The 27,509-nt window shown below is 43.9% G+C and overlaps 1 protein-coding gene across 1 annotated transcript in view; it reads left to right on the top strand.

Annotated features, from left to right (window-relative positions):
- Nucleotides 1-27,509, top strand: part of Adamts16 (ADAM metallopeptidase with thrombospondin type 1 motif 16) — a 161,503-nt gene that overhangs the window by 24,340 nt on the left and 109,654 nt on the right. Inside the window, exon 4 of the mRNA XM_008834569.3 lies at nucleotides 24,575-24,836. Within this exon, the coding sequence (XP_008832791.1) occupies nucleotides 24,575-24,836 (262 nt within the window). The remainder of the gene's footprint in view (nucleotides 1-24,574; nucleotides 24,837-27,509) is intronic.

Below are 27,509 nucleotides of genomic sequence, written 5' to 3' on the forward strand. Positions count from 1 at the left end.
ACTACACCTGTATCTTGTAGGGTACTGCCTATGTTTTCTTCTAACAGTTTCAGAATTTCAAGTTTCACATTGAGGTCTTTGGTCCATTTGGGGTTGACATTTTTGCAGGGTGAAAGACGAGGATCTAGTTTAATTCTTCTGCAGGTGGAGATCCAGTTTTGCCAACACCATTTGTAGAAGATGCTGTCTTTCCTCCATTATGGGTTCTTGGCACCTGTGTCAAATATCAAGTGACTGAAATTGTGTGTACTCATGTTTGGTCTTCTATTGTGTTTCGTTGGTCTATATGTCTGTCTTTGTGCTAGTATCATGCTGTTTTTATTACTATAGCTCTGTAATATAGTCTGAGATCTGGTATAGTAATCCTCCCAGCATTGCTCTTAGTGCTTAGGGTTGCTTTGGCTATCCGGGTCTTTGGTGCTTCCAAATGAATTTTAGGATGGTTTTTTCTAGTTCTGTGAAGAATGTCATGAGGACTTTTATGGACATTGCATTGAATCTGTACATTGCTTTTGGTAGGATGGGATTTTCACAATATGAATTCAACATATCTATGAACAAGGGAGGTCTTTCCATCTTGTTGTGTCTCCCTCGATCTCTTTCTTCAAATATTAAAGTTTTCATTGTAGAGATCTTTAGTGTCTTGTGTCAGATTTAATTCTAAGTATTTTATTTGATTGAAAATACTGTGAGAATTTCTATGAGCTCATTCTCTGTTTGCTTGTTATTGCTCTATAGAAAGTCTGCTGGGTTTTGTAAATTGATTTTATAACCTGCCACTTTGCTGAAAGTGTTGATCATTTCTAGAAGTTTTCTGGTAGGATTTTGGGATCTCTTAGGTATAGTATCTTATCATCTGCAAAAAGTGATAGTTTGACCTCTTCTTTACCAATTAGTACTCCTTTAATTTCCTTCTCCTGTCTTATTGCTCTAGCAAGAGTTTCAAGCACTTATCGAAGAGAAATGGAAATAGTGGGCATCCTTGTCTGGTTCCTGATTTCAATGGGAATGCTTCCAGTTTTTCTCCATTTAGAATGATGTTGGCTGTGGGTTTGTTATATATGGCTTTAATTATGTTGAGGTATGTTCCCTCCAGTCCAATTCCCTCTAGGACTTTGAACATAAATGCATTTGGATATTTGTCAAAGACCTTTTCTGCATCTATTGATATGACCATATGATTTTTATCTGAGTCTATTTATATGATTTATAGTATTTATTGCCATATGTATAGTGAACCATCTCTAGAATAAAGCCAACTTGATCACGGTGGGTGATCTTTTTGCTGTGTGCCTGTATGCAGTTTGCAGATACTTTGTTGAGAATCTTTGGGTTTATGTTTATGAATTATGTGAGCCCATAGTTTTCTTTCTCTGCTGCATGTTTACCTGGTTTTGGTATTAGAGTAATGCTGGTTTCATTTAAAGAGTTTGGAAGTTCTTCCTCTCTACTTTTTTGTATAATTTAAGTAGTATTAGTTGTGGGCCTTCTTTAAATGTCTGGTAGAGTTCTGCTGTGAATTATCTGGGCCTGGGTTTTCTTCAGTGGGAGCTTTTGTATTACTGCTTCAATTTCTTTGTTATGGGTGTATTTAAGCTGTTGATCTCTTCTTAGTTTAGCTTTGGTGGTTTCCATGAATTTAGAAACTTGTCCATTTCTTTCAGGTTTTCAAATTTAGTAAAGTATAGATTTTTTTTTTTCAAGAATTCCCTTATAATGTTCTAGATCTTTTAGTGTCTGTTGAGATGATTTTTGTTTCTGATTTTATTGATTTGTATTTGCTCTTTCTTTCTTTTGGTAAACTGAGTTAAGGGTCTGTCTTGTTTATCTTTTCAAAGAACCAGCGCTTAGATTCATTGATTCTTAGTGTTGTTTTGTCTCTGTTTCGTTAATTCCTGCTCGGATTTCTGTCCTTTCTTCCCATCTGCTGGATTTGGGTTTGGTTTGTTCTTGTCCTTCCAGGGTCTTGAGTTGTTAACTCATTTATTTGTGCTCTTTCTGAGTTTCTAATGTAGGCACTTAGAGCTATAAATGTCCCCCCTTAAGACTACTTTTAAACTATCCCCGATGGTTTGTGTGTGTGTGTGTGTGCGCGCGCGCGCGTGCGCATGCGTGTGCATGTGTGTGTTGTATTGTCCTTTTGATTTAGTTCCAAGCAATAGCCACAGCCCTTGGTGGCCTCCCAGAACTTGAAGCTGGAACTGACCTGACAGCCACTTCCCCTGAAGGCAGCTCTCAGCTTTGGAGAGCTCTATGAAGATGCCAAGGCAAAACCTTAATGGATGATCCAACACCAGCTTCAAGACCAAATAACTACATCAATTACCAGCACAACATATGACATTGGTGCAGTAGTGTCACTTTTATCTTGGGGGCAATCAACAGCTACCTAATTGGACTAACAGCCCACTCAATGGGAGGAAACTCAGGTGTGGTACTCTAAACATAGTCAAATACACATGGCCGGAGTGGTCCTAGATCTTAGAGAAAACCCCAAGACTCTCACATCCCTAGACTAACGTAATTTCTTACTATGTGCAGAATACATATCCTTATATTACAGACAGAATCCCAGTCACCACTCATCAAGGAAGCTTCTTTTGCATCAGATGGAGACTATCACCAAGTACCACAGCTGATCACACACAGTCATTGGCTATGAATTGCCCAGGGCTAAGTGACACATCTATGATGCAACCTCTACTCTAAGGCTCACAGAACATAGAACAGGGGTAAAGAAGAGGACACTAATGAATCTCTCAGTTCTCATCAATGAAGCTTCCTCATGTGACAGAGGTCCAGGAACACAGAAAGTCACAAACGGCCAAAGCATAGAGATTAAGAGTCTGCAGAGTGTTGGTCCTTGGACAGGACTCCTATATTAAACTTCACCCACCCAGGGCTCAGGGACCATTTCAGCATAGGGGGCAGAAATATTTTAAGAGCCATGGAGGAGGTGCATGACCACATGGAAGTAGAGCCCTACAGGCTCCTGGTACCCTGCTCAGATGAATCTACAGCAATGGTATCAGCATGCACAAGACCCATGCAGACTCAAGCAGACAAAAATCCATCATTGAACTGGGGAAAGGGACAGCAGACCCCAATCTTAGCTGAAGAAATGTTGGCAACTGATCACTGCCAGGTGAAGAGTTCTGACCTCCCTGAAGTGAGGGACTCTAGATAGGCTGACTGGACCTCAGTAGATGAACTTACACTGAGGAATGTCTGGAAACACTAACTTGACACAACTAAAACTTTGTTATCAGCTCTATATATGTGATAAAATAATTGGTTGCTTTTACTTTAAAATTGCACTAAAATGGTAGAAAGCTTCCCCAGGTAATGGTATGTTTTGTTACATTATTCCGTTTTGGGGCCACCCAATAATCACATCTCCACCTTCAAGGCATTACAAATATAGAAAAATATGTAAAGTAAAATATAGTTTAAGAAATTCTTGACTTCTCTTGGTATGCACAATAAATTGGATTTTGAGTCTATGGAAATCACTTGCCTCCATAACTTAAATAACTATTTAAACTTAGGTGTTGGGGATATTTTCAGTGACTGGATGTTGGTTTGTCTATCTGTACTTAAGATGGTTCACCTCAGCCCTGTGAAATTGTGAGCACAGTGGAAGGGGTGTGAAGATGGATCCTGAAAGCTGACATGCCCTCACCCAGGCCCAGGTGCAGGGACATGTGGGGAGCACAGCACCGACCTCTTCACCCCCTAGTCCACGTGCCCACAGAACACTCTAGCTAGCCTCGCATCTTTAATATGACCTCCGGTGTCCTGGGGATCTGCTGCCCTCTCCAGCTTCTTAGGGGGAGACTCTAGGCTCAGGCCTCACTAACGTTTTATACAGTTTAAAATAGACCTGAGCTCTTCAGGACCTTACCAAATTCTGTTGCCTCTACCTGGAAGGCAAATCTCAAGTTTAAATGTCACTTTATTATCTAGGTTTCTGTTGAAAAGTCACTTCCATAAGCCACAAGTCACTCCTCACCCTGCTTTTTTCTTTAAAATACTATTTCCAGCTTAATTAGGATATCCATAATTGTCCAAGAATATCCTTGATTTCCTGAGGTCTGTTCCAGGCCTTCAGCTTCATAACTGGTGGCAAAAACACGGACCTCCGTGTTCTACTTGAGGACTGAGGGAGGCTTCATGTGGAAGCCCCTAGCTCAAGACTTGGTGCACACTGTGTGAGTGCTTGTTCTTGGGCTCCACTGCCCAGTAGCAAATGATCCAGCACAGATAAGACCTAATCAGAACATCAGCACACTTTGTAAGGCAAGCAAGTATTAAGTTAAAGAGGTGACTGGGACTGAATTTCAGAGAAGTCCCACTGATGCAGTGGAAATAGAATATGTTTTATTTATGCTATAACCATCCATGGAACTCATTGTGAGCAATTAACATTATTAAATGTCTACCATTTGAACAGGCATTTAAAATGTAAGGCATTGTTCATGCAGTTTTAGGGCCATGGCTTATGCCCATATTTTGGAAGGCAGCTGTCTACTCCCGACCCCTGGGAGATCACTTGTGTATAACAAAGAGTCATAAGTGAGGAGAGCGTCCAGAACAGCGAGCGTATGACTCTGTATTCCCAATGCAGCAGCCAACAGAGCCATAACCCTTGCTTTTATTTGCAGAGATTATGTAACTGTAGCTCAGAGTTTTTGACTATTCTCTCTGTGGGTCATCACTAGGCAATAAAATAAAGAGTGATGGATTGTGGAATTATACACCAAAAAGAAGTTAGCATATTTTACAGCTGGGTTCTATTTCTAGTTGAAATGTATAAAACTTAGTAAGAGAAATATTAAGTGCTTAAATATTAAAGGGCTGGGCTGAGTAAGCTGGTCATGCGCAGAGGCACAGGTCATTACTGTTCCTTAAGAATGCCACTAATATGATTGAGCCTTTTCTGTACCAATCGCCCTCCTTATTCTGTGTCTCTAAGGTTGCTGGGATACATAACCTAATTGCATGTTTACCAGCTAAAAGAAGAGTGTAACTAATGACAATAATGGTTTCTACGTCTGCCTCCAGCAGTTTATATGTTATCCATTGGGAAACAGTTTGTGGGCTGCTCATTACAGTACAGCAAAGCATACTGAGCTCCAACATCTCCATGTTTCCTGCTCTCCCCACGAATAAGAACAACAACGACCGTGTTGTGGGCTGTGTCTTCTGGAGGCAGCATAAGCACCTCTGGATGCTTAGAATTATGTATGCCTTCATGTGTGAAACAAGCCGAACTCTAATGTTTGGAAATAATAGTGACCTAGATGCAAGGACTCCATCGGGCCACAGTTCCTCTGACGATAGTCAGTTCCCTCTGACTATCATCTAAAATTCTGACTGGAACATGCAAAAGTTTAAAGACACTTAGATCAGTGAAAGCACTCCCAATATTGACTGAAAACTGTAAAACCTGAAAGGTGAACAGTGGAGAAACTCCAGCCACATCTGGGACTGTGTCCCGGGGAACAGAGCTGAGAACTAACGAACCCAACTTTGACCTCAGCAGGGGAGGAGAAAGTCCTGGGGCCTTGTGCAGTAATATACACCCAGGAATTGCAGCATCTCAGACAACTTAGTTACTTTGATTCAGGTGTGAAGTTTTTTAGAGAAAGCAATTAGATACTATTACAGATTGCAAGTCAACTGTTAAAATGTCTTAAAAAGTCCACCCATACTCTAACAATAATTACAGTATCCAGTGACAGACTTCAGAAACACACATCTTATAGTATGCCTAGAATAATAAATACCGCAAACCATAACAATGTTACAATAAAATCACAGGTAAAATGCGTTCTATCCAACATCAGTGTCCAACCAAGAAAGGGACACATGGGGATTTCATTTTTACCGTGTAGCGGATTTCATTTTTACCGTGTAGCGGATTTCATTTTTACCGTGTAGTGGATTTCATTTTTACCGTGTAGTGGATTTCATTTTTACCATGAAGCGGATTTCATTTTTACCATGTATCACATTCTATTGCATAGTTCACAGTATAAACTCTTATCCGGCAAATATTCCCAGTTTAGATCTCACCTCCATCCCATGCATTCCAAAATGGATTAGATTTGGAGATTCCTAGAAGGAATTTTCTGTTTGATCTCTGTTTCAAATCAATCCCAACCAACTTCTTCTTTTTCATCCAGCCTATCAAAGGTATGGCCACGTTGGCTCTGTCATGGGATAAAGTGGCCAACACACAGCGGCCCTAGACAATACACATGTGGGTGAAGCCATAAGATCCTTAGTGTGACGGGTACTTTATTCTCATATTGGGCAAAATATGGACCCAGACACAGTAGAGTCTAGTGGTCTGGTGTGCTACCCCTTGTGTTTAGATGGATGGTAACTGGAGAATTTCTTTTGTCATGTATTAAATTTCCAAATTCCCGTGGAATCGGAATCCACCTTCCACTCACTGTTCTATCCACTGTTCCTTCTCATGTTAACACCTCCTGTAGCCAGATTCATGGTCCTTGCATCTTATGGTAGGAAGTGCACACACATCCCTGGCTTTCATCTGGTTCCAACAGCCATCGGCTGTTGGCAATCAGCTCTGGCTCCTATGATCACAAATTGGGAAAGGAGGATAGTGAAGGGGTCAGCCAAGGTTCCAGAAGCTTCTCATTCTCACTCATATATAAGAGCTGGGGGTAACCTTCTAATCCTGTAATTCTTCTTGTGATCCATGCCTCCCAATTCCAATGTGTCATTTTGAGAGATTTGATTACTTCATTGTTTTATTCTTAATGCATAATTTTATTGAACTTTTGTGCATTTCACACAATACATCTTAATCCTATTTAGACCCCCTCCCCCATCTGTACTCCCCCATAACCCGCCACCGGAGTTCATGCATTCTGTCATATAAGTTAAGGCCTATCGAGTCAAGCTTTTGTCCACAGATGTCCCTTGATGAAATTATTTATTTATTGTGTGTGTGTGTGCACATAGAAGCTCATGGAAGTCAGTGAGGGTGCTGGATCCCCTGTAACTGGAGTTTCAGATGGTTGTTAGCCACCATGTGGGTATGAGAATCAAACCCAGGTTCTCCCAGCCAATGCTCTTAGCTGCTGAGCCATCTCTCCAGTCCCTGGTTTCTTGTTGCTAATGGCATAATAATTGATTAAAGCAATTTAATTGGGAAAAGGTTTATTTTGGCTACTGGTGGAGAGAGCATACCCATGGGTGCATAAGGCCACTGGTCTCCATCTCTCCTCCCACCTTACTAGCCCCTCCAGACTTCTTGCCCTCTGTGATTGCTTTTCTTCTTTTTAAAGGCAAGTCTCACTTGGGTTCCTAAAATGCTGTTGGCTGTGGTCTATCCCTTGGAGTCTGGTCAGCCCACCAAGTATCACACCCTTGAAGGAAGCTGACTCCCCCTCTCCTGGCAACTAGTAGTTGCTTCTTGCCCAACTACCCCCATCCATGATGAGATTTGTCTGTCTTAGGCTTACACAGGTCTTGTGCATGCTGTCACAACCACTATGAGTTCATAGGAGCAACTACCCTGTGTGTCCAGGCAACAAGGTTTCCTTGTAGTCCTCTCCCACCTCTGACTCTAACAAACATTTTGTTCCCTCTTCTGCAATGATCTCTGAGCCCTGGGAGAAGAGAGTTTGATATGTGTTCAATTTGGGGCTGAGCACTCTGCAGTTTCTGAGTCCACAGTAATGCTAGAAGCCCAGACGTTTCAATTCCACACCTTGGCCACCTCCTCCCTGTTTAATCACTGTGCATCGTGGTGGCCCTGGCATCGCATGCTTTCTACTAATGTGGCTGAGCCAAGAGTACAGTGGAGAAGTGGCAGCAAGGCTCCCTGAGTGGGGGCCAAGCTAACATCACCTCCAGCTACTGTGTTGACAGCACCGCCAGCTATTGTATGACCAAGACAAGCCTGTCACCTGGAAACCACTGGGCAGATTGGGTCTGAAACATTTTTATTTCCCTGGTTTGTGGGGAAATGGAACCTGTAACCTTCCTGGAGCCATCCTCCTCAGGGAATCATGCATCATGCATGTGCACACACACACACACACACACACACACACACACACATTCACACATACCACACTCACATACCCTCACTCACATACCCTCACATCTACACCACACCCATGTACTCACACATCACACATACCACACACATTCGCACACTCTAACCCACCTTCTCACAGTCACATACACAAACACACACCACATCCTCACACGCCACACATACCATATACATTAACATATACCACACCCACATCACAGATAGATCACATCCACATATTCCAACCTACACACTCACATACCTACATCTCAAGTTCACATACTCACACCCATACCATACACACCCCCAACACATGCTCAAACACTTGTGTAGAGATTTCAGAGACTTCATTGTGATGAATGACTTGGGAAGGATCCCACTAGCCAAGAGTTGCTTGATGTGTACCAGGCTGGAGGTCTGACCAGGGAGACAACTCTCCTCGACAAAAGATTCTATATCTACTTTGATCATAGTATTAACCATAAGGTCTGGGGGAACTCACCCCCCTGAAGCAATGATTATGGCTTTATGGATTTCAGATGTTTATGTGGTGGAAACGGGCTGTAGGAGAGCAGGCATTCTTAGGACCAGCCCACAGATTTCAGCAGACATTGGTGTGTGTGAAGTATGTTGGAATCACACATAGTGTGTGAGAGGACATTGCTTGGGGCAGATAGATGACCCCTTCAAAACTCCACTCTCCATTGTCTGAGTTCTTCGTCCTAACTAATAATTTTGTGATGGTCTATTCAGGGAAACTCTTTGAGGCAAAAATATACAACAATGGGGCTGGAGAGATGACTCCAAGGTTAAGAGCACTGTCTGCTCTTGCAGAGAACCTAAGTTCAAGTCCCAGCACCTATATGGTTGGTACCTAACAGCAATTATAACCCCAGTTCTAGGGGAATACAATGCCCTCTTCTGACATACGCAGGCATTGGATGACACAGGTGCACTTATATATATATATATATATATAGGCAACACCACATAAAATAATAAAATAATTTTTAAAAATATTTTCTAAACACACAAAAAGAGCTATCAAGCCTGTGAAAATTGCCAGAAACCCTGAGCACCCTCTTCAAGTTCTTTACAGATGGTGATAAGTCTCACAAGACTATCATCAAAACCACCAGACAATCATTGTGCAAGAAGGTTGTAGGAAAGATGATATAGATAACCTTCAGCTACTTCATGGCATCCTGTTAGCTGAAAGAACTGCAATTATTACAACTAATAAGGGAGGTTAAGCTCGTAATAGCATTGGTTCTGAGTAGCTATCCTGCACATTCTGGGCCATGCTCTGGGATTATCTTTGCTGGGAATTTTTCTGACCACAGGAAGAGAAAGTGAAATCTCTGAGTCCCCAGAGGCAATGGCATCTCTCCTCACAGGTAGCAAAAGCCACTGAGGAGGACATTGTGGTGACTTGGAGAGACAGTGGTGAGTGACAGCAGGGGCCAGTCCAGATCAAGCTATAATTGTGATTTGTTAGTATTTATTGTGGGTCTTAGATTTTACATTTTCTTTGGCTTGTTTTGTTCCCTGGTTTTATCCTTCTGAAAGCAAAGGGTCTGTTCAGGCTTCTTAACCATAATCCACCTTTTCAGGTGCATTTGAAACGCTATGAAGGAAGGTCCAGGTCCCACAGGCTAGTTGGGCCATAGTGACATAGATGCTTCTTGGAGAAAAACAAGATGATGTTTGCATGATCAATTATTGACAGCAGCTTGTTAGTGACATATGCATTGCTACATCCACAGAAGTATCAGTGGCCACATCAGCTTGTATGAAGATCATCCAGTTTGCATTTAGCAACCTGAAATTCGCATCTGTCATCCCCTGGGATGCCCACATGATCACAAACACATACAGCCATATGCAGAACTGAGTCTGGAACTTTTGAATGGTCCAGTTTGGTCTCCCTGGTAACAAATGTTTGAACTGACTGCCTAGAATTTCACATGTGTAATGGAATCCGAGTAGAACAGTGTGGATGTTTCTCATCTCCAGGCCCAGCTCTGCAAACGCCCTTTGGGGCCACATATTCCATTCACAGAGAGGTGTAACAGACAGTAGACGGCTTACGTTGCTTTTGGAACCCTTCAGTGACCTTTGCATCAGGAAGCTTAGGTGTCTAATGCTACCTTCCTAGAAAATTAATGAGCAAATGTCGGTTACAGCTAACTCCATCGAAATCAGACTGCACTTGGTAGGCGCCATGGAAAACCATGCTTTCCTGCAGTCATGGCATCTGTTCCATCTGGCCCCAGAGCTGGACAAATGCAGACAGCAGAGCTCAGGTACACACATGTGCTTGACACATGGCTTATCTTGGTGTCGGGTGCATGAAACTCAGTGAATGTTCACGTGATCATACTGCCTGCCACACCTGCAGTGTCAGGCTCTCCAGGGAAGGAAGCAGCTCAGGCTCCTTAGGCAAAAAGTTTTGAACCATGGACGTGGAGGAGGTGGTGGGCTCCGTAAGGAGCTCCTTCTATCTCAGTTCCATCCCAAGGGAAGGTATGTCTGGCTCCTGCACTGTATCTGAATCTGGGAACCTTGGGGAAAATCTCACCACCTCCACTGGTGCTGCATGGAGATCACATGCTTTCAGGTTTTAGCTGCTTTCTGGAGGTGTTGCTGGAAAGGGAGACAGACAGATCCTCTGGCTTGACCTGAGTCGAGGGGAAGAAATTTGAGCACACACCGTGCTTCCTTCCCATGCAGGCTAAATTCTTTCCCCTTACTTCTAACATCTGTCCTTCTGTAAATAAAATGGCTCTCCCTCCATCAGTGTTTAGGTCCTTGTGTGTTGCTTGCTAGCTTGTGCGTCTCCCAAAGACACTTCTCAGAATGACTGCATTGCGCCCCTCCTGAACTCCCAGGGGGCATCTGACATTAGAGTACATAGTCAGCATAGATCTGGGGAGAGGCTCAGAACCCACAGCTTCCTAGCCACACTCCCAAAGGCTCAGTTTGCTTTCTTTTCTAAGTGCTTTCTTGAGTTATAGTTGATGTAACAACACCTTACCATTTTAAGTGCACAATTCATTAGAGTTTGTGTCATTTACAGCCATCTCCACAATCTGATTTTAAACTATTTTCCTTGCCCCAGGAAGAGCCTGTGCCCTTTGGCACTCACCTCTGTGCCCACGCAAGCCTGCCAGGCACGCACTTCTCCCACCTCCTCTGCCTGCTTGGGGTATTTCACAGGTGTGGACTCCTGCTCTGGGTTCTCGCTCAGCCTAATGGGTTGGACTCAGTCATGGGCAGTGTTTCACTCTGCTCTGCACAGCAGCCTTTGTGTGGGTGCACTGATTTTTTTTCTCCATTTACCAACAGATGAACATTTAGATTGATGTAGCTTCAATTTATTTATAACAGAGACATTGCACTATTCCCTCCTGGGCATATCTGCTCCCAAGGGTTTTAGATGGTAATATAGGACAGAAGGAAGGGCGTTAGAGCCACAGGAACAATGCATGCTCCAGAGGCTGGAACTTAAGGAGCACTGCTTTAAAACATGCAGACAACGTGACTAGGAAGAAGGGGAACATTGTCTCTAGGGACTGATCTCATAGGAAAAAAAAAAAACAAAACAGCTGACTCATGAGCTAAGTGTCAGCCCCATGACCTCATCACAGAGCTCTCCTCACCAGAGGGACAGGAGCTCTGGAACTGTACACTGGGAGGGGTGCAGTACATGTGGGAAGCATGCGTATGGAAAGCATGCACGATCTCACAAGCATCCTGTAGTGCCAGGTGACCACACTCTGTAGAGCCACAGTTGCTACAGGGAATCACATGTACTTTCTGGCTTCTTCCTGGTCCCCTTGCCATGGTGGCCAACTCCTGGCAGGATATACACAGACATACATAGATCACATACAGAAATGAGCCATGAATGATGCACACAAATACACAGTCACGCATGCATGTGTGTACATGCACATACCAAGAATACAGAGACAGATACAAATAACATAAAGACATGCATGTGCACAGACACACAGAGATCACATGCACTCAGAGGCACCTGGGCAATATACACAGACATGCAGATGCACAGACATGCATGAGATGACACACAGACACACTCACACAGATCACACACGTGCATGTGCACAGTTCACCCCAAAGGAAGGCAAGTACCAGAGTCAGGTCTGGTGGAAGCCACTGCTGGTTGGGGAGCTGCTGTACTGACACTGTGTTTGGCAGAAGGCCTGGGTCTAACACCTGCTTCAGCACTAAGAACATGGAAGCGTCTGTACACTGTGCCCTCCAAGCTGAGATGAGAAAGACCCAGGCAGGTGGAGATCTGAGAAGATGTGTGCCAAGAAGACCAGCAAGGGAGAGAGAAGACTCTGAGGTCAAAGAACCCAGGTGTTCTTGGATCAGGGTGGTGGAGGACATGACACAGAGTCCAGGAACCCAGGTGAGGTGGGCTGATGGGAGCCTGAGGGGAACTGACCCAAAGCAGGGGCTGCAGGCTCTGGAAGTGTCCTTAGGTGATGTTCTCAGGTAGACGGTAATCTCAATAATGCTTTTCCCTTCAGAAAAAGAACAGAAAACTTTATGAAGCTGTACTGGATAGTGTCAGCCGTCAACTTGACACACTTGAATGGAGGGAAGCTCGCTTGAGGAATTGTCTCTATTGGACTGGTCTGTAGCCATGTCTGTGGGGCATTTTCTCGATTGTCGAGTTTATGGGAGGGTCCAGCCCACTGCGGGTGGCGCCACCTCTGAGCAGGTGGTCCTAGGTTGAATAAGAAAGCAGACTGAGCATGGATCAGAGGAGCAAGCCAGCAAACAGCACTCTTCCATGACCTGTACTTTGGTCCCTGCCCTGAGCTCCTTCCTTGGTTCCCCTCCATGATGAGCTGCCAGCTGAAGGTGACTAAACCCTTTCCTCCCAAGTTGGGTTTGGTTAGTGTTTTATCACAGAAATAGAAAGTACCTAGAACAAAGAGGGACAAGAGAGGCGGTAGCCAGAGTATGAGTGCCTCTGGGAAGGCAAGGGAGGCGGCCTGGACTCTGGGGTCTACCTCCCAGACCTGCACAGGTCCTCTTTGATGGTCCCAGTCTGAACAGAGACTCAGCTGCATTAGTATTGGCTGGTGGATATGTCACATGTGCGTGTTCTGCAGGGAACACGAAGATCAAGGGGTGCTACGTGGGCCACACAGCCTTGCTAGGGGCGGATCCCTCTCTCTGTACCAGGACCTTTCCTCCTGATTCTGAACGGGTAGCTGTCACTCATCAGAGGCTTTGCTGAAGTGTCACCTCCCCCAGGAAGCCTGACTAGCTACTCCACATAAAAATGGAGGACTTTCCTGCTGCTGATGCCCTTTTCATCCTAAACTCTTTATTTCTTAAAATTATGCTCACCTCTTAACACCTCATAATTTAAACAAGACATTTCTCGTGTCTGTGATTTACTGTGCGTTTGATCAACTTCTGCTGCAGCTTAGCTCCGAAGAAACGGGCTGTTCACCTGCTTTGTGCAGAAGGTCTGGGTCACTCAGTGGAGTAGCTGGGTCAGCTGGGTCAGCTGGGTCAGATACGTCCATGCACTTTAGACTAAAAGAGCTGTGAGTTTCTTCTACAGTGTGCAACTGAGTTAATGTCTAAGTATCTCACAACTTTGTGTGTGTCACAATATTTTATCCGTGACATCCATGTTAGGTTATTTTTGGTATTAGCAATAACTTTCAGAGCCTCAATGATCTGTTGTTTAAATACCTCTGTTTGTGTCTTAGGAATTGACAGGCATAGGTCTGAGGATCTAAATTTCACAAGTTCTTTGTTTGTATACCTTTGTACCAACCAAGAGTGCAATAAATAATCATTCTAGAATAGCATATTCTAAATGCTTTTACCGGGACGATAGTCTTAAAATGCTGTAAAATGTGATTTATAAGATTGTTCCTGAGCTGGGTCTGTGGCTAGTGGTAAACACATACCTCGCATACATGAGGCCCTGGGTTCAATGCCCAATACTACCAAAACAAACATTGTTCTTAATTGTGTGTCATACACTATTTATTATAGAGAAATGTTACAATAGCTCAGAAGGCTGATCTGTTTTTATCGGTTGTTCTAGAGTGGGGCTAGAGCTTAGAGGCTCTCCAGGAGAAATCTGTACTATGTTAGAAAATCTGTGCTGTCCAATATGGTAACTATACATGAGAACTGAGCAGCCAACAGATTGAAATTGAAACTTTACTTTGGTAAAAATTGACTTTGAATACTTACGGTGCTTATTGAACCACTGCAGAACTGAATTTTAAAATTTTGTTCAACTATAGTTAAATTTAAATTTTCACAACTCTTTGTGGCAATTGATTGCTATATCTATTTGACAAGGCAGAATAGGTTTTGTGTAATAGACTTAAATGCTTGCAATGATTGATAGACAAGTCAGAGATAGACAGAGCACTGGCTGCTTGCAGAGGACCTGGATTCTATTCCCAGCACCCACACATTGGCGAACAATCATCTATAACAACTCCATTCCACAGGATCTGACACCTTCTTCTGACCGCTGTGGGCACTGTACAACACAGGTGCACTTATACATATATAGGCAATATACTCATATACAAGAAAGAAAATCAATAAAGTATTTTTTAAAAGTTAAAAAGCCTGACAAACACAGAGATTGAGGTGAGAATATGTGCGCGCGCTAGGTGCGTGGTCCCTCGGCTGAGTGTCAGCTTTGCACCCCTCAGTGAGCTGTCGGCCTTGTTGGCTTTTCATGTCTCTGGCTGTCACCTTTCCAGGAGGTATGCCCACTTCAGTATAACAGTCCCATCATGGCTTACTGGGCCTCTTCAGTTCAATAATCACATTGCTTTTACTATTTCCTGATTCGCCCATTCTGAATTTACTTTTTAACACCCCCTTTCTGGGTTTTTGTCATTTATCTTTATTAAGGAAAACTCCCACTGCTTTGAATTTCCCCAGAGCAGAGTGGCGGCACCTACCGCGGATGGTGCGGAGCCTCCACAGACTGATGACTGAGCCCACCACAGAGTTTCCTTTCCTTCTTCAGCATTGACTTCTCCTGGTGCTTTAATTTTATTTTTCATCTATTGGTGACTGGTTTTACAGTGTCTCAAACCTGAGCAGCTCATGAACTTTCCTACCATATTCCTTCGTATCTTGATCCAGCCATTGACTGACCTAGTCCATGTTTGGAAGCCTCAGGAGAACATTGACAATTGATATATTGGACCCAGGAGAACCTCAGAAGGAGGAGGGGACATTAATAAGCATTATTAAGAATGTCAGGGGCTGGAGAGATGGCTCAGCGGTTAAGAACACTGACTGTTCTTGCAGAAGATTCAGTTTCAAATCCCAGCACCCACATGGCAACTAACAACGGCCCATAACTCGAGTTCCAGGGAATCCAACAAACTCTTTTGTCCTCCAAGAGCATTGCATGACATGGATGGACTTACCTACATGCAGGTGACACACAAATACACATAAAATAAAAATAATAAAATTTGGAAAAAAAAGAATGTCAGAAGATATTTCCTGTAGAGGAAGGGATATGTGATACATGACTAAATGCATACATTGAAACGTGTCAAGGGTGTTGACAGGAAATGGATTCCAACACGTGGTGGGAAGGTGCTCATGGGCCTGATTAATTTTTATTTATTGTTGATTTGACACCACCAACAGTCACCTAGGAAGAGGGAGGCTCAGTTGAAGGAGTCCCCAGATCACAGTGACCAGGCTGTGGGGAATTGTCTTGATGATTGACTGACGGGGCAGGACCCTGAACACAGTGGCCAGAGCCACTCCTGGGTGGGTGGTCCCGAGTTGTATAAGAAAGCAGGCTGAGAACGTGGCAGAGGGAGTGAGCAGGCAAATAGCATTTCTCCACGGTTTCTGCTTCAGGTCCTGGTTTGACTTTCGTCTATGATGGATGTGACACTGAAGTGTAAGCCGAGGTAAATCATTTCCTCTGCAGGCTGTTCTGGTCGTGGTGGTTAGAACATCAGAAAGCAAACTGCTGGTTCCTCAGGGATCAGCATTCAGACATGAGACCCCTGGCGGTGCATTATCTGGATTTCCAAGATGAAAGTTGGATAACATCCTGGGTTCCACGTTCCTTTCAGTTTCAACTGCTTCCTTCAATCTTGTTAGGATGTAGTCCTCTGCGCTATCAACCACCATGGCATCAGGACCAGACAGCTACTGTCTTGGTTTCTAATTCTGTCACTTTGTGGCTTTTGAATATGCAGGGTTTACTGCAGTCTTAGCATCAGTTTCTACAACTTCCTAAATCTACAGCAAGAACCTCATGTTAAAATCTAGAAAATATTGTTCCTGACAGAGATTATAAATTCAGAGCGTGAAAGCTCTATTGATGATTATTATATTGCTACGATAAAAATCCTTGTGATGCGGCACGATTTAGTGTTGATGGGAAGTTTTCTCACTGCTGTACATGCTCACAGTCCAACTTCCAGGTGTTGTAACTACCTAGGAAGCCCAAGGAAGGATCTGGAAGAACTTCTACATGCGTTGCCCACTGCCTGGCACACTGAGGCCTCTTGGATGATATCCGTTCTGTTTAGAGATTTTTATGGTGACACGCAATTCCTGAATGAAAGTGTTATCAAAATGTGTTTGACACGCAATGCCTCCGAATCAACATGAGCAGACTGCGCCTTCTTCGTAAATGCCCATTTCCTCCAATGGGACACAAATTCTCACCTTGTATGTTTGTCATTTGAATAGATACAGTAAATAGGTCAAAGTGCTTAGCATATCCTGTATCACATGAAAAGGTGGCCAAGGCAAAGCAACTTTTATATTTTTGTTCTTGTTACATTTATATTTATCTAGTTAACAATATAGAAAATAACTGCTCCATTAATCAACTGTGTGAGAACAGAAGAATGTTGGGATTTGGGAATGATTAATAAATTTTTCCCTTATCTGTGTTCTGAATCAAATGAAAAACATGAAGTGAAAAGATTAATTCAAATGGTGAATCCAATGTAATTTCTGTTATACCATGGATAAAAACATCTTTTTAGAAAGTGGGGTATTTGTACAAGTTTAAATGAAGTTTCTCAAACTAGAGTCCAAATTTACACTATGCCCTGAGTCACCACTTGGGGACAACTTGTCACCCAGGGTAGCACACATAGTTGACAAGCTTATACTGTGACCAAGACCCGTTGAGTTTCTATACCTCCTTGGGAGATGCTGTTCCTAAAAGGAAAGAAATCCGCACGAGTCACCCTCTCCTTAGAGAGCAGTGACTGAGGACGGGAGTTGTACATTCCGTGGTGAAGAAACTGTAAGAACTAAACATGAAGTCTCTGCCCTTTATGGGTCACTCTAGGTTTGTGCCTCAGCCTGGATGCTGCTGGAAGTCGCAAACACCATTTTCATCTAAGCTCTAACTGCACATTGGGTCCATGCTAGAATTTGGTCATAGAACAAGGTGAGAAATCTTGGTGATTAAAATTGCAAGTGAAGAGAATTAGTATTAAGTGCTGACAGTGAGAACTCAAGTTTTAAGGACAGAACCTGGAAAGTTAGGTGCTCCAAGTATTCTATTCTTGAAGCTTCAGTGATGAGGTTTTAAGATAAAATAACAACTATTTTAAAGAATTGGCACAGACCCTGTAGCTTCTGAACGGGCTTGAACGAACCCACACGGATGATTACTTAGGACAGCCAGAGACTCATAGCGTACTCTTGGGTTGTTCTCAGAAATGATGCTCCTCCTCCTCTAGTCTTCCTGTTCCTCTAAAACTTATCCAAAGCCTGAGTAGCTAAGGGCTCATGTGAGCAATCTGTGCACTCATCATCCTGTGATATCGCGTGTGTGGAGTGGGCAGTGGTCATGTCACCCCAGTCACGCTTGTTCTGTCCTGCAGGTTGTTATGAGCTTATAGGATCCAGGCAGAGTTCAACAAGGCAGATACATTTGTGACAGCCATGCTCCTTCCTGGGTAAGGCTGTTTGGAGGTCTCCTTGACAGCCATGGCGGTCAGCCGGCAGTTGGAGAGAAGTCTGCTCCTCTCCTCTTGTGTGTCTTCCCCTTCTTCTCCTGCCCAGAACCTAGTGCTCCTGTGCTGTCGATGTGATCTGGTATCACTGTGCAGTGACTCCAGCATTTGAGACACTGGGGTTTAGTCCTTACAGTATGGTGGCCTGAGTAACATCGCAACTAAAAAGATTAAACTTGAACTAGAAACCCTTGTCAAGGTGCCAAGTGTGTAATGCCAGTGTCTTGAATTAAGCAGATGGAAAGTGCCTGGAAACCAGGTATAAGTCTGAATAAGTCACAGGAATGCTGAAGCCGTCTTTGTTTGGTTTAGGATGACAGTGATTGCCAAAACCAGCACATCAGCTCACTGTCCAAGGCAGCGACATTGAGAGGGTCCAGGGCCTTAGCAGGTGATGAGAGCAGAAAACATCGGATCCAAAGAGGCCCTGGGGAGAGAGCAAGTGCTGGGTTTATTTCGCTTTTAAGATGACTTTGGCTGAATTTTGATTTTCAAACCATAACATTTAATCTTGGAACAAAACTGACTGCGGTATGGGGCAGATGTGGCAAGTGATAGGTTGGTCTTGGGCCAGGTTCATGTTTGATCTTGAAGTTATGAGGAAACCGAAAACAGTTGGGCTTTGATAAGTGTTTGGCAAGTGCTAAGATGGTCTTCGTGTTTCTGAAATATCACCGAGGAGCCCCGGAGTGACTAGAACACCACTGCCTCAGGTCGTGTCTTCGCAGACAAAAAGAGATTTCAAGTAAAGTATGAGAATTAAAGTGCCTGTTTTCATATTGGACCCAGTCCCTTCTTCACTCAGCCTGTTGGTAGCTAGCTCTCTTGGACCGAGCACAGGATAGCCCCTGGGATGAACTTTGTCACATCAGTGCGAAGCTCTCACACTGCAGGAGACATGGGCTCACAAGCTGGCCGTGAAGGCATTTCCTCATTCTTTGCTTTAGCTCTTTATTCGTGTAACTTACATGAACAGCTACTGTATCCATATCGACGTGTATAGACACTAGGTGCACAGCTTGTAAATCCGACTTCTAATTATGAATAGTAAATGTAGGAAAGTAGACTTTCTGCTTTGACACTTCAGAGCTTTGCTACATTGCTAAAAAACAGCAGGTTTCAGGGTTAACACGCTGTGTCTTACTTTTCCTATGGAGGCAGCAGGTGACTGTGAGTTCCCAAGGAAAATGATTGACAGAACTGGCTGTGAGGGTCAGGCCCTGGGAGGGCTCCTGTGCAAGCTTGGCAGATGGGACCTTCGCTAAAGCCTGGTTAATGATCCACCCTCTGACCCCCTGGGGGTGACTGGACATTTTATGAGTTTCCAAATAAAATACTCTTAGTTCAGTAAAGAAACACTCTGATAAGGAGAACACATTCATCCTCCATGATTTACCTATTCTTTTGAATAAGCTGGCAAGCAAATAGCAAAGTAATGGAATAACTTTTAAAATATTTTATCAGCCATGGCTCATCAACGGTTATCAAAATATCACTCTTATCTGTTACCTGGCTGTAGGTGTTTAGTGAAAAATTGGAAATTATTTAAATACAAACTATTATAGCCAATGGAATTATTAATTAAGCTAATATAATACTTGACCATTTTGTTAATGAACAGCCACAAACCCCCCAGGTGCTGCAGGACCCTCTTACCAGAGTATAAAGTCTTTTAGCCTCTAACACCAGAAAACAGCTTGAACCTGGGGGGCAGAAGATGGTTTTAATTAGAAACAAACTTCATGGAACACAGTGGCTTTAGATAAGGAGACTAGCACAAGCTCAAAGCAAAGCTGTATTGGGGGACATTGTGGTGTTATCTAACAATAATCAGGGCTTCAGAGGGAAAACTCTCGGAACCCCCGGTTACCAGGAGAATCAGATCATTAGGGATGAAGGCTGGTACTTTTGTTCTCTCTCATTAATTCTGCACGTCTTGTTTACTAGAGCACATGGTTTGGAATATGTTATAGGTTTTACAAGCATATAGCAAGTGGCTATCTTTTGTCTACTTACTAGATGTTAAAATGCAACACAGAATTAGAACAAATCACCCAAGATCAAAGTCGGTAAGTGTTAGAGCGCGATGGAAGTGGGGGCCCTAGAGCTGCAGATCTGCCCTGGCCCACATGGGAGAGAGAGGCAGAGCCACGTCTGTGACAAGATATAAAGGGTTTGAGGGTCTTCTCTTCAAGAAGGTGGTTTGGATGGCAAGGAATTGTTTGAAAATAAGAAAATCTTTTAAAACCAGACTGGTTATGATTTCTGTGGTGTTTGAATGAGAATGTCCCCCATAGGCTCCAAGTATTTGGCATTTTGTCTGTACTTAGTGGTGCTGTTTTGGGAGGTCTTAGAAGGTGTGTCCATGTTGTATGAAGCACGTCACTGGGGCGGGCTTAGAGAGTTCTTAAGCCTTGCCGGATCTCCAGTCGCTCTCTGCTTCCTGTGCCTGCGTGATAATATGAGAGCTTAGCTTCTGCTCCTACTCCAGCCACCTCTGCCTCCCTGCCTCCCCGCCATGATGGACTCTTGCTCCTTTGGAATTGTAAGCTAAATAAACTCTTCCTTTTATAAGTTCCCTTGGTCATGGTGTTTCTGTCACAGCAACAGAAAAGTAACTGATACAATTTAATTTTCAAATCATTTAATATTTACACCGGATACCACCAGTAGTGTGTTGAATCAGCTTGAGCAGGACATGAGGCTGAACACTTTGGTGACTGGTTATGCTGCTCTGGGTGAGCTAAACTATCAAGGTAAAGCCCAACTAGCTGCAGCCACTATGGAACTCCAGCTTGGCTGTTCCCAGGTAGAACCACAAACAGTGTTCTTTTCAGTTGAAGCTTCTAGAATGCCAGACCTGTTCCAAAGTCATGGCTCATGGGGTGAGCCAGTTCTGCCTGAGTAGGAGCAGACATTTCAAGCCCAGTTCCTCCATGCTTGCTGGAATTTGACCCCCAGGAGACCTGCCCCCATGGTGCCGATGGCTTTATTGATAATTTAACAAAGTTTTCCTTCGTCCTTTCTCATTCCCTGTAGGAGCTCTGTGACTAATGCCTAATCTCCCATGTGTGATAAGCCTGGGCTTTCTATTACATCTCCCACCTCCATCCTCTCTTCCCCACTGTTGAAATTGACCTTTTCTCAAGATCTAGGAAATGTTTCTCTAAGCCTGTCAGCCCATCCTGGGAAAATCCTCAAGCACAAATGGTCAGCCTTGCCAAGTATAGGGCTTCACGTGGTGGGCACTGATGTGAGAGAGACTCCCCTGGCCCCATGTCCCCATGAGAATCAGTCACAGGCTCCTGAAATCAATCACATTCACACTGAGTCCACGTCTTCCCCAGGTACCAAATCATTAAAATAACAGAAAGACAGCTGCACAGTGATAACGCAAGGGTTTCCTACTGAGCTCCAGTGGCATGTGCTCTAAGATTGTGGCAGAGTGTTCCTGTCCAGTTCCCCTGTGGCCACATGGTGCAGCAATGCCTTCTTCTTCCTCCAGTGCCATCATTCTCACCGTGAGGAGCCTCTGCTCTGCTGGCCAAACGTCTGCTTTCCTTTCGCACTGTTGTAAATGACACCGCCTTCTTGCGTTTTCAGAAAATTCCCACTGGCGTGCCCAAAGCTGTTGAATTTTCTGGGTTAATTTTCTGTCCTGCAACTTTGCTGAATTCTTTTTGTTGTTGAGCTTTTTTACATTTCATACAGCAGTTCTTAATCAAATTCAGACACCCCCTCTGCCATCTGTGCCCCCATAATGTCACCCACCCCTTCATGCCTGTTAGGTCCCATCCAGTCAAGCATTTGTTCCCAGATGTCCTCAGTTCAAGTTCATCCACTGGAGTCTAGTCAGCCTATCTAGAGATTGTTGGTAAGGTCTACTCTCCCTCACCCAGCAGCAATCAGCCTCTAATAGTTCTCAGTCTAGGGCCTGTCCACCACCCGTTTCTCTCCTCCCCTCCAGGCCCTTGTCTGATTGGGTTGGCCTGGGTCCTGCGCTCGATGCCCCCATTGCCACAAGTTCACATGTGCAAGCTTCCAGGGGCCTGAAAGCCTCTGCTTCCCTGTGTTCATGAACCAGCCCTGGCTCTTACAGTCTTTCCGTCCCCTCTTCCACATGGTCCCTGAGCTGTGGTTGGATGATGTTCAATACAGGAGTCCTATCCAGGGACACACACTCTGCAGTCTCTTATTCTGTAAAACCTGGCCGGTTGTGGCCTCTGTGTGCACCTGCTGTATGAGGAAGATTCTCTGCTGCGAGTTGGGGGAAGCACTAGTTCTCCCTCTACCCTCTGTGTTCCATGAGCCTTAAGTCTAGAAGTTCCACTGTAGATGTGTCATCTAGGATTGGGCATCTCTCAGATGTATATTCTGTGTGACCAGTTGCAGAACTCTTCAGTAACCTCCATCTTTTGCCAAAAAAGCTTCTTTGATGAGTGGTGTACTGTGTGCTTGTATATAAGGGGTTGGCTCTATACTCCTCAAACGAGGGACAACATACGTCGTTTGCTTTTCTGAGTTTGTTACTTCACTTAGTATGACAGTCTCTAATTCCATCCATTTGCATGAAATTTCCGTGATGTCATCTCTTCTTTCTGCTGAGTGAACTCCATTGTGGCTGTACATAATTTTTGGTAACACATCTCTTCATGAGAATGAGCACCTATGAGCCAAAGTGGGAGTTGAAGCCACTGTCATTTATACATGTGATGAGTTGAATTTCTCCTCTGCAGTTTGAATGTCTTTCTCTTGCCTGACGGTTCTGACTAGGATTTCTGATGCCTCATTGACTAAGATGGTGAAGTGAGCATCCCTGTCTTGTTCAGGTCTTGGGGAGCACATGTTCAGCTTTTTCCAAATTGGAATAACGTCGCTGGGTTTGCCCTCGTATGTGGCCTTCATTATGCTGAGGCTCACCCTTTCATGCCTAACTTGCTCGGTGATTTTATCATGAAGAAAGTTGACTTTTGTCCAATGTCTTTTCTATATCTTGTGATGATGAACTTGTAGCTCTCGTCCTTGTTACACTGATGTATCTGCCATTTGTATATACTGAACCACCCTTGCATCTCTGGCATCTCTTTGATCAAGTGAATAATCTCTACAGTGTGTCACATTTTCCAATACAACATACATGCTTACAAGAAATATTTGGCCAGGATTGTCAAGACTTAAATTCTAGTATTCAGTGCTATATTTAAAATCCTGATAGATGTGTTGGAGGCCATGAACTGCTATCCCAAGTGCGACCTCAGTTTCTGCTTTTATCTGTTTTCCTTAAGAGCTGTACTACAAAACTTTAAAAGTGTTTGCAATGCTCATGTTTTAAAAATGCAATCTCGTTTTTCCTCCTTAACATATCTTTTTCTATAAATATTTTATTTATTATTTTTATTTTATGTGTATGCATGTATTGCTTGCATGTAGGTGAGTGTACTTGTGTCATGCAATGCCCATGGAGGTCAGAAGAGGGGGTCGGATCCCCTGGAACTGGAGTTACGGACAGTTGTTAGCTGCCATGTGGGTGCTGGGATTCAAACCCGGGTCTTCTGCAGGAACAGTCTATGTTCTTGCCATCTCTCCAGCCCCTCCTTAACATCTTAAATGTTGTTTTTCTAACTCAGTTAATCTATGTAAGCATTTCTTAAAGATTTTTTTTTAATTTGTTGTACATGAGTGTTCTACCTGCATGTATATAAGTGCATCAAATGCATGTAGTACCTGCATGTATATAAGTGCATCAAATGCATGTAGTGCCTGCAGAGGCCAGAAGAGAGACAGGTTCCCCTGGAACTGGGGTTTCAGATGGCTGTCAGCTGCCATTTAGGTGCTGGGCACCAAACTCAGGCCCTCTGCAAGAAGAGCCAATGCTCTTACCTGCTGAGCCATCTCTCCAGCCCCCTATGTGGGTATTTTTATTGCTTTTATAAAGTCAGTTCCTCTCATTTCCTGGGATCATTCTGATATCCTGAGTGAAGTCATCTGTAATTTCTTATGAATTAATTCTGTTAAATTTTTCTAGACAGTAACACATATTATTAAATAGTTGAAGTTTATTTGAACAGTTTTGGAATTACTAGGATTTCACTTTACTGAGATGGCCTACCAATAGTAATATCTAACCCCTATGCACATGTGTTCTCAAACCTCAAGTGATTTTGGTGTAAATAAAGCATCTTTAGGGTGTTGTGAGCCCTCTTTCTCTCTCTAGGTCAAGTCACAGACCATTCCATGCCCCAGGCTCTCTGGAAGTTTGCAGAGGAGAGGAGGAAGTAGGCTGTGTGCAGGGACTGGCTTACTCCCCCTCCTTTTCCAACACACAGTCCTACTGGAGGGAGCAGCGTGGTGGTGGAAAAAGGACAGAAGATGTGATGCTCGGAGACCTGGCCATGTTTACAAGTTTGATGTATAATTATGCTTTTTCTCTCCCCCTCCTCTTTTCCAGTCAGGCATGATAAGGACAGAGGAAGCTGATTACTTCTTAAAGCCACTGCCTGCACACGTGGCAGAAAAACTGAACAGCTCTTCACAGGGCGGTTCTCCCTCCCATGTGCTGTACAAGAGATCGGCAGAGCCCCAGGCTCCCAGGGAGAAAGAAGTGCTGCTGGTCACCAGGAAGCGGGAGCTGGTGGGATCTCACCTGTACCCTGAGGGCTTCCATCTCACACTTCCACAAAAGCAGCATTTCTGTGGAAGTCGCAAGAAATGTACGTAAGGGCAATTTTGTATATTGATGATTTGGACGTTTCTGTAAGTCAATGGGACATTTTAAATTTTCTTCCAAGTATGATTCCCGAAAGTGCAGTGACCGTGGCTGCTGCCATCACGGGTGCCTGGGGCACTGCACCTCCTGTGGACCACAGAAGAATGTGGCAGACGACTTTTTAAAATCCGGTCTCTGAGCAGATTAAATTATACGCTTCTTTGAAGTACAGAACCTTCCAGATATCTTCAAAAAGCAAACAAAAACTGACATTCCTCTTGGTAATTCTATACTTTGGGGTTTAGACATATTAAGGACCACATACTTTTCCACTGAGGTAAACTATTTATATATGTATTTATGTGCTTTGCCCCACCACATCAAAGAGGCTTGTGCAAGATGGAACTTACCTGCAATTTGTCACCAAGCCTTGATGGGAGTCTTTTTGTTTCTGATCCCTTAGAGGGCCTCTGTTGTTTGCAGGGTATATAGAAAACTTATGATCCAGAAGCCACTGTTTTCTGAAGTTCCCTCTTTTCCCTAGTCCTCGGGCATTGTATAATCGGTCTTTTCCAAGGACAATGAGGTAAGCCTGGGCCCCCGCCCCAGCCTTCTCTGGCTCTGATGGCTGCATCACCTGCCTCTGTGAAGCAGAGGAGAGTCTGGTAGGTGCTCGGTGGATCTTGGTGAATAAAGGGAATAAGAATCACCAGAGCCTCAATAAAGGATTAAGTGTCACTGGACTATCCGAACCTGAATGGCATCTGAACTTGTTGCATCCTGGACTGCATTCAAAGGGACTTTGGAAACTCAAAGCCAAATGTGGGGCTTCTTGTGGGAGAGACCTGTCTTCTCGCTGGAGCTTAGTCCTAGACTGTCCCTGTTAGAGTCTGTGAGCTTGTTCCCTGTGCTTCCTGACATCTGACTGGAAAGGGGTGGCCACGGCAGGTGATTCGTTAAAGTGGGTGTTGGGTCTGGGTTTGTTGAAGGGCCTTCTTCATCTCACCTGTGGCCATCAGTTGATGTGGGGTTAACTGCCTCACATACTCCCAGGGACATGCTGAAAGCAGTTCTGAAAGGGGAACCAACTGTCTGCTCTAAGGAGCTTCTGAGAGCCCTGGCCAGCATGACACTGCCGCACGGAGCTTCTGCCTCTGTGCCCAGGACTGCCCTGCCCCATTCTGCCCTCATCTTGCACAAATTTCTCTGTCATTTGAGGTTAAGACCAAAGGATCTGAGACCATGCCCCACAGATCTAAAACCCTTTTCTAACACTTTCTAGAGTGGGCCAGGAGTTACCTGTGTTCGTTCCTTTGTCTCCGTGGTCATATCCCAGCATCACACACAGTAGCTGATGTAGAGGCTGACAAGAGAACGGCTACTGAAATGACATCACCATGTGCAGTTACAAGGACAGCAACAGTGACAAAGGCTCCTTCAGACTTAGTTATACTGATTGCTCTTCTCCAACTGGTTCATTTAGGCTTGAAAACACAGGCCGAGTTTCCTTCATGAAACGTTACATATTTTATCATATTCTGAATTGTGGAATACAGAATGAGCCATCTTGGGTTGGAACCAAAAACTTGAACAGATTATTCATTGTTTCCTACACACCCTAACACACAGCCTGAGAACCATTTTATAGTGTTTTAAGTGCACCTGGGTTTCAACTACAACCTGTCTGTCACAGAAGACAAGGTGTGGAATTCCACTGGTGACTTCATGTTTATACAGAGATAGTTTGTGATGTTAGATCACTTCTGGATTCAAATTTTTGGATTGGGAATGTTCAATCTGTACATCCTTCAAACAAACAAAAAAGAGCAACAGTTTGTGGGCAGTGAGGCCCAACCACACAGCAGCACCTGCTCACAGCCTGCTCCATGAGGAAGCCTGCAAAGCCTGGGCGTGCATGTCCTGGAGATGGGCTGTGAGCTATGCTTTCAGATGAAAAAATTCCAGCCATGTTTTTCTGGTACCTACTAAATCTAATTGGCTTTAATGGAGTGTATACTATTATAATTACCAAAAGCATTTTATTTTTTTATTTTTAATGTATATTTTGTTGAGTTGTTGTGCATTTCATATAATAGATCTGAATCAAATTTAGACTCCCTCTTCCACCCACACTCCCCCATAGCCCCCCCCACCACCACCAGATTTCATATATTCTGTCATATGTTGAGGTCTATCCATCAATCATGTGTACCCAGATGTCCCTCAGTGCAAGTTCATCCACTGGAGTCTAGTCAGCCTATCTAGAGTCACTCCCTTAAGATCTGCTGTCCCTCATCCTACAGTACAGCAGAGTGCAATGCACACAGAGTCCACAACTGGCCCAGTGTTATTAAAGCATAAGAGGCTACAGTGTGTGTCCCTGGATAGGATCCCAATCAAATTTAGATCCCCTCTATATTTAACCTCACCCACCCAGGGCTCAGGGACCATTGAAAAAGAGGGGTGGAAAGATGATAAAAGCCAGGGTTGGTGCATGAACATAAGGAAACAGAGGCTTTCAGGCCTCTGGGAACCTTCTCATATGAACTTACCAAAAGCATTTTCAAGGCATTACTCCACATGGGCAGAATGCAGTTTGCTCTCTAATTGCTCTGATTAGTTTTAAAGGAAACTTCCTCCAGTTATGCCTTTGATTTTGTGTGTTTGCTTCAGCTTG

The sequence above is a fragment of the Nannospalax galili genome, unplaced genomic scaffold (genome assembly GCF_000622305.1).
Source record: "Nannospalax galili isolate Female #2095 unplaced genomic scaffold, S.galili_v1.0 scaffold197, whole genome shotgun sequence".
Classification (NCBI taxonomy): Eukaryota; Metazoa; Chordata; class Mammalia; order Rodentia; family Spalacidae; genus Nannospalax; species Nannospalax galili.